At 38.4% G+C, this 15,044-nt stretch overlaps 1 protein-coding gene across 1 annotated transcript in view; it reads left to right on the top strand.

Annotated features, from left to right (window-relative positions):
- LOC112319466 (sperm-associated acrosin inhibitor-like) overlaps window positions 1-8,279 on the top strand; it is a 36,399-nt gene extending 28,120 nt beyond the window's left edge. The window contains exons 2-5 of the mRNA XM_045185091.2: window positions 4,585-4,661; window positions 5,597-5,634; window positions 6,817-6,932; window positions 7,855-8,279. Coding sequence (XP_045041026.1) covers window positions 4,595-4,661; window positions 5,597-5,634; window positions 6,817-6,932; window positions 7,855-7,900 — 267 coding nt within the window. The 5' untranslated portion in view covers window positions 4,585-4,594 and the 3' untranslated portion in view covers window positions 7,901-8,279. The remainder of the gene's footprint in view (window positions 1-4,584; window positions 4,662-5,596; window positions 5,635-6,816; window positions 6,933-7,854) is intronic.
- The last annotated feature ends 6,765 nt before the right edge of the window (window positions 8,280-15,044 follow it).

Below are 15,044 nucleotides of genomic sequence, written 5' to 3'. Positions count from 1 at the left end.
CATTAATAAATTGAAAAAGACACCCCAAATGGAAAGATACGCCATGCTCATGAATTGGAATAATTAATATTGTTAAAATGTCCATATTGCCCAAAGCAATATGCAGATTCTGTTCAATCCTTATCAAAATTTCAATGATGCTTTTCACAGAAATAGGACAGGCAATACGGAAATTTGTGTGGAAGTATAGAAGACTTAAAATAGCCAAGGTGATCTGGGGAAAAAACAACAGCAAAGCTGGAGGCATCACACTCCCTGAGTTTAAACTGTATTATGAAGCTATAGTAATTTATTTTTTTAAAAGTTTATGTATTTATTTTGAGAGAGAGGGGAAGGGAAGGAGAAAGAGAGGAAGAGAAATATCAATGTATGGTTGCCTCTCGCAAACCCCCTATTGGGGACCTGGCCTGCAACCCAGGCATGTGCCCTGATTGGGAATTGACCCGGCGACCCTTTGGTCCACAGCCCGCACTCAATCCATTGAACTACATCAACCAGGGCTACGAAACTACAGTAATCGAAACAGCATGGTACTGATGTTAAAAACAGACACATAGATCAATGAAACAGAACAGAGAGCCCAGAAATTAACCCGATACATATGGTTAATTAATTTATGACAAAGGAGCTAAGAATATACAATAGAGAAATAACAGTCTTTTCAATAAATGATGATGGGAAAATTGCACAGTCACATGCAAAAGAATAAAACTGGATCACTATCTTATACCATATACAAAAATTAACTCCAAATGGACTAAAGACATGAAGATCTGAAACCATAAAAATTCTAGAAGAAAACATAGGTGGTATGCTCCTTGATTATAGCTTCAGAGATGATTTTTTGAATCTGGTACCATAAGCAAAAGCAACAAAAGCAAAAATAAATAAGTGGGACCACATTAAACTAAAAATTTATTACACAGCAAAAAAAAACCCCAACCCAACAATTAATGAAAAGGCAACTAATGAATGGGAGAAAATATTTGCAAATCATCTATCTGATAAGGAACTAACATCCAGAATACATAAAGGACTCATACAACTCAGCAAATAACCCAAGCAATGCAATTTAAAAATGGCCAGACTTTCTGAATAGACATTTTCCCAAAGAAGACATACAGATGGCCAAGAGGTACATGAAAAGATGCTCTACATTACTAATCACCAGGGAAATGCAAGTCAAAATCACAATGAGATATCACCTTGTACATTTCAGGACATATATTATTAAAAAGATAAGAGGTAAATGTTGGCAAAGATGTAGAGAAATTGAAACCCTTGTCACTGCTAATGCTAGGGTCCAAATGTTCCCCATACCCAACTTGTAGATGTTGAAATCCTAACTCTTAGGGATGATGATATTGAGAAGTGGGGCCTTTGAGAGGTGCTTGAGTCGTGAGGGTGGAATCCTCATGAATGGAACCAATGCCTTATAAAAGAGGCTCCAGAGGGATCCTTAGCCCCCTCCTACCATGTGGAGGCACTTTGAGAAGGCACCAGCTAGGGACCAGGAACAGGATCTTTACCAGCATGTAACCATCCTGTCACTTTGATCTTGAACTTCCCGGCCTTTCCCACTGTTATGAAGGTTCCTCGAAAACTTAAAAATAGTCCCATCTCTGATCTAGCAATTCTGACCCTAAGTATATATCCAAAACACTGAAATCAGGATCTTAAAGAGAAGTCTGCACTCCTGTGTTTATTGCAGCACTGTTCACAGTAACCAAAATACGGAAACAAGCCAGACGTCCACCAACAGAAAAAAGGATAAAGAAAATGTGATATGTACATAACGATGGAATCTTATTCAACCTTAAAAATGAAGGAAATACTTTCATTTGTGATAACACGTTACTAGGAGACATTAGGCTAACTGAAGTCACTCACAGAAGGACAAGGGCCGCATGATTCCACTTACATGAGCTAACTCATGTGGTTAAACTTACAGAAGCAGAAAATGAAGTAGTGGTTGCCAGGGGGTTGGAGGTGGGGGATGAGGGGTGTTGTGGCCTAATGGTTAAAAAGTTGTAGTTACACAAGGCAAAAAAGTTCTAGTTATCTGCTATATTACTTAGTGCTATGGTTAGTAATATGGTGATATGCACTTTACTAATTAAGAAGAATAGAAACCCAGAAATGGGATGCTGGGTCATGGGACAGCTCTATTCTCGATCTTTAGAGGAACCCCCAGCCTGCCCCCCCGCAGTGGCCGCACTAATCTGCATCTGCACTAGCAGTGCACGGGGCTCCTTTCCTCCACAACCTTGCCAGTACTTGTCATCTCTCACCGCCTTTTTGGTAAGAGCCATGCTAACAGGTGTGATGTGGCATCTCATTACGGTTATTTTCCACGTTCCCTAAGTAATGGAGTATTTAGTTTATTTAGTGGCAAATATTTTTAGCAACTTTGACAATGACTTTAATCATTGTGCTATCAGGGGTTTTTTATCCTCTCATTAAATTGGCATGGAACAGTACTAGACTCAAAGATTCTTTTCTTAGCTTTCTTTATCAATAACAACAAAAAAAGACAGGTTAGATTGGGTAACAAATGTAAGTATGGCACACAACCCAAATGTAGACCGTGTTACTATTATCCTTGATATTTATGACACACCTACGAGACAGGTATTATTATTCTCACATGTAAAATTGGGAAATTGTGGATTAGAAAGTCTGAATACAGCATCAAGGTTATTCAGTAGTAAATGGGATTTGAACTCAGGACTTTCATCTGCTCTGGCCACTGAGACTGCGAGGCAGACTAGTTAAGTTGCTCTGATGAACTCTTCCCACTTCAAACCCTGCAGGGGCTCCCTCTTAGCTCTGAGGAAAAGATCTGTTGTCTGAGCGTAAATGAATCAGAAGGCTTTTCAAAAATTCAATATGACAGTTTTATTCAAGGGTCTTAGGGTTTGCAAATCATGAATACTAGGTAAGACCCAGAGAATTTCAGAGGAAAGAGCAAAATTGAGAGTTCCTATAGTAAAAAGGTACATTCTTGAGAAGAATCAGTCGTGCATTCTTAGACTCTGGATGGGTTCGAAGTAGTAATTTTCCAGATGTCTGGTGTTCTGAATAATGGATGTCAGGTGGTGAACGCATGAGCGTTCTTTCCTAAGTTTTCCATTCTTTCCTAAGTCCCTCAGAGGGTTACCTTTGAGACTCTATGTATCTCCAGGTATTGATCACAACCGAAAAGTTAGGAAAAAAAGTTCTCAGGCTAGTTAGAATCTGTTCCTCATGCTTCAGCCCATTCGGTTTGAACTAGTTCCGTCAGCTTGACCTAACGACTCTGTGTTAAGCCAGCTTAGCGGTGCCGACTTCATCTTGTTTTCTTCACTCATTCCTCCGACCAAATAGTTCACCATACAATTTAGGGCAGAGTTCCCTGGGGTCTCAGTTTCACTCCCGAGCCTTCTTTCTCTCCTGATCTTCATGTCTGCACATTGTTCTCTAGCCCAGGTTCCCAAGTCGGCTGCCCGGCATTCATCTGGGGGCCTTTGCAAGGCTCCTAGTGGTGAACTTGTACTGCAGTTTTACAAGATGTTCCCATTGGGGGAAACTGGTTAAAAGGAACATGGTAACTCTTTGTTCTAGTACTCAAAGCTTTATGAGACTCTCCATTTACCTCAAAATAAAAAGTTTAATAAATATCAAATCTCCAATCGAGTCTATTGTACTAGTGTTGCAAAATACTACAGGGCCTCTGTATGAATCTAATTAGTTTCCAAAACTTATTCTCTTTCTTGCTTTGATTCTTCTTTCTTTCCAACTCGGCAGTTTGAAAAGCTTTCACATCTCTTCTCTATTTTAGGGATTCAAAGCACTGTTTGTTACTTTGCCCTCCTCTTCTGGGCACCTCAGATAAAATCGTCCCGAACATCCTGCTGAGGGGAGACCTACTAAGAGTATCTGAGCTGCATCTCTCACAAGCTACTTTGCAGGCCCTGACAGAACCCGAAATACCACCCCTGTGTCTTGGCCATCTTTTTTATAGCCATGTTATCAGGACCCATCTATTCTAACCCCCAGCAAGCTGCTCACCAGCGGGCAGAAAAAGGAGACTCCTCAGCCAGTGGAGGTGGCTGAGGAGGAAAGGTGAACAAAACAGGCACAGTCTCTCAAGCTGTAGGCCACCGTCTCCACTGCCCTGTCTGGGTCAGGTAGGTGGGGTGGCCCCGGGGTGCCACAGCGCTGCTGGGAGGGCTGCTCCAGCTCAGTCCTTCCTGAAATGCTTCTCTACTCTGAGGAAGAACGGAGAATCCAACGTGCCTATTGCCTTAAGTGGAGTCAGGCCTTTGCGGGCTGAGCCAAGGGGTGGGAATGAACAGCTCCTTCTTAAGTGTGCTGAGAACGTGTCCTGGTGCTTCTCTCAGGTCCCTGCGAGGCCTGCTGTTCACATGTCTGTCTTCTTGATCCTGCGGGTTTGGGGGGAAGGAAAAGAGGGGTAAGTCCAATGTAATTAGGAATCTAGGGGAGTGAAGCAGGTCCTTCTCCTGTAAGAAGCTTTCATTTTGAAATAGGCTTTTTGTCTCCATGTCAGGTGTCACAAACACTCCTCTTCGGTTTCTTCTACAGACTTGATAGAATGTCTTTCTTCTCATCATGGATCAAAGCTACTTTCCTCACTGCCTTGGCGTTTCCTCTGTATTCCGGTGAGTACATTTTTCAGTTCCGGATGAAACAATTCTTACGTCTCAGAAAATGCAGGAGACAACTACTATTATCTAGAAATGGAGCAGCTTCTTTGACTGGGGTTGTAATACTTAAACTGGCAAAATGAAAGGGGGCATGTTAAAAATACCTTTTAAAAATTGCATTAGTGGGTTGCTTTTTCTCATTTCCCAACTTAGAGAGATGGAGACAGAGACGTGGGTTAGAATGAGCAGTAGAACTTAGCTTTTTGTTCATTTCTGATTAAAGATATTTACCTACTTTTTTTTCTTTTTTGGAGGTCAGATTCTGGGGTCACTAAATGTAGAGTGTAGGAAGTAATGACACCTTCTAGATCTGATTTTCCTTGATAATCTGGTTTGTTGTTTGCCAGCTCTGAGTCCACTGAAGTCAAAGCCTTGTGTAAGGTGAGAACTCACTGATCCCTATCCTGACAACTGATCTTCCTTTACACACAGGGAGACCAATGGGTTTCAGAGCAAAGTAGCTGCAAGGTGTTGACTAGACCCCTGGTATTAGAACTGAGTACTAATTCATTAAGTAGTAATCAAGTCCTTTACATTAAGTGACATCATTCCTTATGTCAGGTATATTGAGTGGCATTAAGCAAGGCACTGACTTCTCTGACTGGGGCATCTCATTTATAAAGAGAATATAAAGAACTACGGTGTCTTCACAGGAGTGCCTGGTGGTTATTACACAGAGTGAGAATAACTTGAAGTTACGTTTCCAGATTTGCAGCTGCTGTGAACTCACTGTCGTGCTGCTGCTACAACAGGCGCACCTCACAACATGTGGGTCTTCAGTGGGCAATTCGCACTGTATTTTGATAATCAAAGAGATGCGTTCTTCCCCCAGAGACTGATTGCTTTCCCCTCTTCTTATTTTTACATTTTCTTTTGTGTGCTGGTTCCAGAAACTTATTTGCATTTTTCAAGACCCACTCACAAAAAGGTAGGTTAATACTGATTAATTTGGAAATTGAAAAAGGTAAACTTTTAAATTTTTCATATTGTTCTAATAGTAAATTTAACCAAACAAAATGTGCAACTGAATGATCCTTCAAAAAATTTTTTTTAAACTGTGCTATTGTTACACTCAGTTCAAGAAATAAAATTGAGCCAGCCATATAAAACCATTTGGTATCTTAAATAAGATCAAAACATCCAATTATTCAAAGATTCCATTATTAAATATCCTTGTTATATGCAAGCACCTTATAAAAGTTAGAGAGAAAGGAGGGGATGGAGGTGAGGGGGGAGAGAGAGAGAGAGAGAGAGAGAGAGAGAGAGACATTGATCAGCTGCCTTCCGTAGGCACCTTGATGGGGAATCTAACCCAAAACCTAGGGATGTGCCCTCTACCAGAGATGGGACCCACAACTTTCTTGGTGTGCAGGACAATGCTCCAACCACCTGAGCCGACTGGTCAGGGCTGGGCACAGTATATTTAAAGTAGAATTGTTTATCCTAGCAAAGCAAAAGGAATAAAAACATTTTCTTCCACTTAAGGGTGGATAAAATAACAATTTTCATTTTATTATTATTTTATATATAATTATATAAAGTGAAGAAAATAAACTACAATTCTAAACAGATAAAGGTTACAAAGACATTTTAAAAGCAGTTCATGTAAGAATACAAACAATATTGTTTATTTATGTAAATTACCAATCATCACTAACCAAATTATATATATGTATATATGTACGCATATGCAAATACAAATATATATGAATATATATGAAAATATATATGTGGTGAAAAAACTGAAAGTATCATTTTCCCTAGTAGTGAAAACTTTGAGAAAGGTAAGGAAGTTATAAAAAATTCAGTTTTATGATTTCTTGTTGTATGATATAATAGAGGAAATTGGATGCAGGTATGAGGGGAAGTGAGAGCAGAGTGGCTACATTATAAAAATACATTCAGCCACTTGTCTGTTTTTAAAAAATGACATTGGGTTTGTAAAAATACATCAATAGTATTTCGTCTAAGTGGGTTGTTTATTTCTAACCCTCAATATAGAATATTTTATTCCATTTTGATGTATGATATCTTGTGTTGAGGATGAAGAACATTTCATTCCAAAAGTTCATTATATGACAAATTTTATGTTGTTCTTTATGTTTAACAGCCAGACTGTGATGTGTATAAAGATCAATTACATGTTTGCACCAGAGAATGGAATCCAGTCTGCGGGACCAATGGCCAAACTTACTCCAATAAATGCGTTTTCTGCAGTAAAATGTTGTAAGAACACAAAAGACTAAATATTGGCTCTTCCTAAATAATGAAAAAATCATTAAAAATGATAGGAAAAATCCATGTTTTTTTCTGATAGCCTAGGCACAGTATATGCAAAAAATAACTGTACTATCTCTGTAAATGCCACAGAAACACTTCTGTACCTTTCCTGGGAGTTCTCATTCCTTAAAGCAGTTTTGTAGTTGACCTCTCAATATAACTCTGCTGGATATTCTGCATATAAAAATCAATTTTAACTTAACTGAATTATCAAGACTTACTAATGGCAGTCTATGACCAATATATTGAGTTCTGAAGTGCATATGATAGCTGATAATCCCTGTGATGTAGCTTCAAGCTACAGGGAGCGTAACTGAGGAAGAAACCCTACGGACTACAGAAATTTGAGGCCCATCACAATGGGCCTCTCCACGCTAAGGAAGGGACTCCTTTGATGGCCCCCTTATCTCCTGAACTGCACAGCACATGCCAGACCCTCCTTACAGAGCGGGGCATTCTAGGACACTTCCACCCCACCTCCCCTTACATATTCCTCACTGTGAAGGGGTCCGAAGTCCAAAGGTTCAGCCTGGCTACCTCCCTCCTCATTTTCTCTGACAGGTGTTTCCTCTTATTTAATCCCAAAATCAGCTTCAACTTCTACAGAACCACTAAAACAATAGCTAATCCTCTCCTCTCTCAAGTCTGGGTGGGTTCCAAGAGGGAGTCAGGACTGAGCATGCAGAAAGGAAGAGTCAGGCAGCCCCAGGTAGGGGAGGGTGTGTGCAGCCGAGGAGCACAGGGCCCCAGCTGCTGGTGGGGGTGGAGGGAACAATGCTCCTCACTGAGAAGCACTTCGTGCAATACCTGGAAATTTTAAATGCTATTTATAATAATTTTTTTCTATCTCTTTTTTTTTTTTTTACAGAGAAAATAATAGAGCTTTTGGATTTCATCATCATGGGGAATGCTGACTCTGCCTACACTATACATTCCTATGGCTTTTATGGTAATGCTGTTTTGCAGTGGATTCTACAACCAATTAGTCTTGTCAATCGGGGCTTTCTTTACATTCCCAGGGGACCAGACGAAACCTCCTATCATACACATGATGGAATACAGGATGTTGAAGGGTTTTTCCAACTCTCAGAACCTTTTATTGAAAGATTCTTGTTCTCTGTTCAATTAATCAATAACAATTGAGAAACTATCTTAATTATGTGTTTGATAATATAAAATCTAATGCAATTTACAATCATAAATATTTCCATCAATACAATGTTAAATAATATCTTTATTAAAATAAATACTTTCTTTTTTGGTTGATTTTGAGTTAAAATATGACTACTTTTGGAAACTGTAATTAAGCAAACACTTTCAAAGGAGAAAAAATAATACATTCTTTGGGTGTTCATTAAAATTATAGACACTTGGGCTCCTCTTTGTCTGAAAGAATCAAAACCTCTAGAAGAGGGCTCTGGGAACTCGAACCCCAGGTCAATCTTACAACCCCAAATGACAGGCAATGTGAATCTTTATTCTAAAACACAAATAGACACAGCACAGAGATTTTTAGGAGAGTGAAAATACTCTGTATGATGTGTAATGCTTGATACAGTTCATTCAACTTTTGTCCATACCCACAGAATACACACCACCAACAGCGGACCCTAAGGGAAACTACAGACTTTGGGTGATGTGTCATTGTAGGTTTATCTTTAGTAAAAAGAAACGTGTACCAGTCTGGTGAGTGATGTCGATAATGGGGGAAACTGTGCATGTGCTGGGCAGGCAGTCTCTGTACCCCTTCCTCAATTTTGTGGTAAACCTAAAAATCTCTAAAAAATAAAGTCTTCAAATTAATTGAGCATGTATGTATGAATTTATTCTGACTCGGTTTTATCCCATTGTTCTAAATTCCAGTCCTTATGCCAATGGCACAGTATTCTGTTTTATCACTACAGCTTTGCAGTATGAGTTAAAATCTGGTTATCTGAATCCTCCAAAATTTTATTTCACTTTTATGTTAGCTACACAGGGTTCCTCGCATTAACAGGTGTGTAATATCTCTTCAAGATCCCCATTTCAACGTTTGAAAATATGCCTAGAAGTGGAATTGCTGGAACTATCAGTAATTCTATGCTTCATTTTTTGACTGTTGTGTTCTGTGCTGGTCGTACCAGTTTGCATTCCTACCCACAGCACAAGGGTTCCGATTTCTCCACTTCCTTCCTTACATTTATTATTTTCTGTTTTTTAAATAACAGTAATTATAATGGGCATAAAGTATACATACAAATTTATTTCTTTTGCTTTCCCCTAATGCTGAGTGATGTGGAGCATCTTTTCATTCCCTTGCCTGTCATTTGTGTATCTTCTTTGGAGAAACCTCTATTAGAATCTTTCGCCCATGTTTAGTCAGTCTTTTTTAATGAGTTGTAGCTCATTATACATTCTAGATGCTATCAGATAAGATTTTCAAGTGTTTTCCCCATTGTATTTGTTTCCTTTTCACTCTCTCTGTTGTGCCTTTGATGCAAATGATTTTATTTTTTCTAAGTTTGATATAGGACAATTTATCTTTTTTTCTTTTGTTGCCTGTGCTTTTGGTATCATATCCAAGAAACCATTGCCAAATAATCCAGATCAACCTGTTTGTTCTTGGACTCAAAATAGGTCTCTTGTAGATAGAATAGAGTCGTATCCTTTCTCGTTTGTTTTGTCCTGCTGATCTCTGTTTTGATTGGGGAACTTTATCTGTTTCTGTTTAAAGTAGTTACTGATAGTGAAGGAATAATTATTGCCTTTTAAATTTGACTTCTATCTGTCTTACAGCTCTCTTGTTTCTCATTTCCTCCCTGACTGCCTTCCTTTGGGTTTTGTTAAAGTTTTGTAGTGACAAATTTTAATTCCCTTATAATTTTCTTTTGTGTATATTCTACAGATATTTTCTTTGTGGAGATTACATATCACATACTATGGTTAAAACATATACATATATATACACACTATTGTTACATAATCTTTTTTAAGCTGATAACTTAAACTGCATACAAAACCAAATTTATCACAGCTCTGCTCTGTTACTTTATGTTAGTGATGTCACAAATTATATCTTTTTATATTGTCTACAAATTAACATACAGGGTGGGGCAAAAGCAGGTTTACCACTGCTCATATGGAAAATAATACAATAATTAATAGAAATAATTCAAGAATGAAGGCTGTTTCGCAGAATCACAACTGTAAACCTACTTTTGCCCCACCTTATATTTACATTAGTTTTTATTCTCTGGTATTCCAAATGCTATAAAGGAATAAAAAGTGGATTTATGAAAATGATAATAAAATAAGATCTTATAACTGTCCGTGTAGTTACCTTCACTGGAGAACTTTGTATTTTCATGTCACTTCGACCTGTTTTGTACTGTCCTTTTCACTTCAAATTGAAGGACTCCCTCCGTCATTTCTTGTAGGGCAGGTCTCATGGCAGTGAATACCCTCAGTTTTTGTTTATCTGGGAATGTCTTCATTTTTTCCCCTCATTTTTGAAGGACATTTTTTACCATAAAATTTAAGGCTTTTTTTTTTTTTTTGTCCCAGTCTGGTTTCAACGTCACTCCCCAGCTTTCACTCTCTGCTGCTCCAAAAAATAGGTTCTGGAGATCTTGTGCACAGAATAGCGGTTACAGCCAACAATACTATAAACTTTAAAGCTGCTCAGAGACTAGACAAGATAATTAAGGGATGTGACAGAGGTGTGAGCTAACTCTACAGTGAGAATCGTACTGCAGTATATAACGTATCAAACTGAGATGCTGCACACCATAAACTGTGAACGCCAGGTGTCAATCCCCGCCCCCCAAACAAAAATCCACTCCCTGCCCTGTGCACAAGTTCGCCCCAATCTGGCTGCACGTGAGCCTCACTGGGAAGCTTTCCCAATGCTCCGGAGCGCAGCCCCCATCTACTAATAATCCACTCACAATTCTGAGGGCAGGACAGTACATTCATAGCCTTTAAAAGTTTAAACTGTAATATGCCTGTAGTTTTTAAAAAGTATTAAGGACTTAGGCCCTTCATTATCTAATTATTATTCCCCAACTCTTCTTTTTCTTGCTTGCTTCTCTTGTCCTTTTTCCACCCCCTCACTTGCAAAGCTTTCACATCTCTGCTCCATCTTTGGATCCCTGACCTTTCCCCATACTTATCTGATCAAGTTGTCCCCAAACCTCCCACAGAGGGTCCATTTAGTGAGAAGTATTTGTGAGGAACCTCTCCTGACCTACTTCCCGTCCTCAAGGAGGACACAGAGCACCTGTGTGTCTTATCTCCCCGGAGCCATCACTCTTACCCCCCACCCCCATCCGACTTCCCACCAGGGGAGCAACTACAGAGGCTTAGCTGGAAGGAGAAGACTGAGGAGGAAAAGAGAACCAGTCTCCGGAGCTGTGGGCCTCACTCCCCGTTTCCTCTCCTGTGAGGTAGGTCAAGCAGGAAACCTAGGGAGGCAGCCCTGGTGTGCAAAGCTGCCCTGAAGACTTCTCCAGGTCCGTCTTTCCAATTTTCTGAGGAAAATAACTTGAGATTCAAAGGTGCATTTTTTAAAAAAAGGCAACTGGGCTTTTTCTGGACTGACTGCAGAGCTGGGAGAGTAATCAGTTCCTTCCATTTGGTTAACAGGTTTCTTTTCCTGGGCTCACTATTACTTCTTGGGGGGGACTTTCCAATGAGGGCACTTCACGCTTTATAGAATTTAGGGGTGGCGGTGGTAAAGGCAATAGGTATCCAGGAGGCTGGAGCAATTCATTTAGGAAGTAAGAAATTCTCTGAAACTGGGCTTTGAATTCTTTGTGTTTCTCCAATGTGGCACGTACCATTGTTAACAAACATTCCTACAGGTTTCCTTCACAGACTGACAAAATGTTCCTCTTCTCATCAAGTATCAGAGCCATTTTCATCATTGCCTTGGCATTCCCTCTTTGTTCTGGTGAGTAAATTTCTACTCCTGGGCAAAGCACTTTACATATCCTAGAAAATGCTGTAATTTTGGAAAAGAGGAGCTGGTTTTATGGAGTCTGGAAAATGTAAGCTAATAACATGAAACAGGACCATGTCCCAAATGTCATTTTAAAATTAAATCTGTGGATCGCATTTTCTCATTTCCCACATTAGAAGTTCAAACAGAGTGGTAGGTTAGAATGGGTAGTGGGTTTGAGGACTTTGTTCATCTATAACTCAAGGACTTTATTTTTTTTTCCTTCTGAGGCCCCGATTCCATGATTGTTAATGCAAAATGCAGGGAAAAATGTCTTCTAGGCTTGACATTTCTTGACAATGTGTTTTGTTGTTTGCCAGCTCTGAGTCCACTAAAGTTAATGCTTTGGATAGTGAGAGAACTAATTGATCATTTTGCTGACAACTTGTCTTCCTTTGAAGTTCAAGGTTGTCTATGAATTTCAGAATAAGGTGGTTGTGAGGTATTAGTTGGAACCCCCAAATAGGGTATAGAGTACTGATTTTTTTTTTAATTTAAGTAATTGCATGCAAGGCACCTTCTTCCCTGATACTAGAATGGCTCATTTAAAAATATATATGAAAAATATCTTCAAGCAAAGTACGAGGGATGACTAAAAATAGTTTATGACACCATTTTTCTATAGAGCAAAATTAATTTGAAAATTAAAATTTTAAAGATTTGATTCATTTTAAGAGTTTATTATTTTTACTACTACCATATCATTCTTGACTTATTAGTTGTAGTAAGTAGGCAATTGACATCAATTTCTGCTGCATACAGATGTGGGAACTTCTTACCAGAGACTATGTTCTTTTTTATTTTTAAAACTTACTTATCTCTGCTTTTGTTGCAGAAACTTTCTTGACAAAACCAGCAATTTTCAGGTATCTGGTAAGTTATTAATGATTGATTTGAAAATAGGAAAAGGTAAAATTTTAACCTTATTTTTACTAAAAAATTTAACACAAAATGTACCAAACAAAATGCATAAGAGAATGGTCTTCAAAAGTAAAAATACATATTTTCTTATACCAAGTTCAAGAAATAGAATCTAGCTGGCAAGGCAAAACCATTTACCATTACCTATATCATCATTCAAGATAATCATAAACATATCTTTTTATCCCAAGATTGCATTAATTGGCAATCAGATGCTATTATACACAAATACAATAAAGAGAAATGGGTATCAGAGTAGAATTATTCAACCTTATAAAACACATGGAAAAAATGTACCACCCAATTATCGGTTTAATGTTAAAAATTAATAATATCCATATAGTCACATAGTAGAATGCCACATAGAAGTGAAAATAAATGAACTACATACAGTTCTAAATATCAGTATATATAAAGGTCACAAAGGAGTACTAAAAAGCAAATCATATAAGAATATACATATTATTGTTTTCTTTGTGTAAATTATCAAGATATCCAAAACTAAAAAATATATATGAATACATGTATAAATATGGCATGCATAAATACACATATATGTAATGAATATGTATCTTGATATACAGTGAAATTATAGGTGAATATAGGAAATAATAAACAAATAATTCAGCTTGGTGGTTTCTTCTGGTAAGGGGGGATATGGCAGTTATGATCTAGTGGGGAAAGATCTTGGATATAGATATGGATTAGCTACATTATAAAAATACTTTAGACCAATTAATCACCTCTTTCTTAATAGGGAACTATCTATAAAAATATTAATAATTTTTAAAGCTTTACTGTGTTGTATGTAAACAGGTGTTGTCTTTGTTCCTAATACAGATACTTACCGCATTTTGGATATATGACATTTCATGTAAGAATGAAGCGCATGTCATTAAAATGTTAATTATCTGATAAGGTTATGCTTTCTCTGTTTTACAGACAGCGTGTAGGCTATATAATCATTCTCTAAAAATTTGCACCAAAGAGTATTTCCCAGTCTGTGCAACCAATGGCCGCACCTATTCCAACAAATGTGTTTTCTGTCTCGCTCTGAAGTAAGACCACAGTAGTAGATACGTGCTCTTTTTCAGAAATGAACAGCTAATTACAAAACCTTAGTACATCCGTGTTGCTGATATACTTAAGCAAGGAATACACAGAAAATAACTAAAGTTGCTGTAAAAGACAAAGGAACACTACCTTTCCTTGAAATTCTCATTTCTGAAAGTTGTTTGCATTTGGACTCTCAGAACATAACCATCCTGGGTGTTCTACAAACATACACATAGATGAGTAATTCATAATCCATGATTTCAACCAATATGATGTGATTCCAAAGCCCCCATGCTAAACAGATCTCAGCCATACTCTGAGAACCTCAGAGAGTGCACTCATGCTAGAAAGAAACTCCTGGGAAGATCAACTCTGTCCCCCGCACTCCAAGACAACCTTCCAAACCTTTCCAAGACTGCAGAGCATCCTAGGACACTTGCGCCAAAACTTCCTTCCTTCTCTCCATCCTTAAGACATCTGTGGTCTGACGGCTCTGCCAGGCTTTCCTGCCTTATCCCCATTTTTTTCAGATAGATGTTTCCTCTCATAAAATCTTTACATTTGAGATCCTCAATTGCCATACCTTTCACAATTCCTAGTTCTCTCCTTTCTCAGGCCTGGGCAGGTCCCAGGCTCAGTGCACGGTCAAGCCAATAGGAATGGTCAAGTATTCCCATAGAGGGAGGTGTGAGATGCGTAGGGCCTGGGAGCAGGGGGACCCAGCTGCTTACCAAAGTGGAGCACTATCCCTTCATCATGTCCCTAGCTCTAATCATCTGCAGTAAGAAGCACTTTGTACATTTCTAGGGAGGTTAATGTGTTCATGTAATAATTTTCCTTTCTCTCTTTCTCTGCAGAGAAAGTGGTGGCAAATTTAATTTGGCTCATTATGGTAAATGTTGACCTCTGATGGAGTTATATATTCCTAGGGATTTATTGTGATCATATGATTAGTGTTTTCACAATCAGGATCTTATATTTCTACAAGACCAAAGTGAACCCTCGTATTGGACACAAGATGAAATATTAGGCATTCAAGAATCTTTCCAATTCGAAGATCTTGGAATTTCAGGGGTTTTATTCTCTGTGTTCTCAATGACAGT

This window comes from Desmodus rotundus, chromosome 6, assembly GCF_022682495.2.
Source record: "Desmodus rotundus isolate HL8 chromosome 6, HLdesRot8A.1, whole genome shotgun sequence".
NCBI classification, from domain to species: Eukaryota; Metazoa; Chordata; class Mammalia; order Chiroptera; family Phyllostomidae; genus Desmodus; species Desmodus rotundus.
This window is presented reverse-complemented; position numbering and strand designations above follow the sequence as displayed.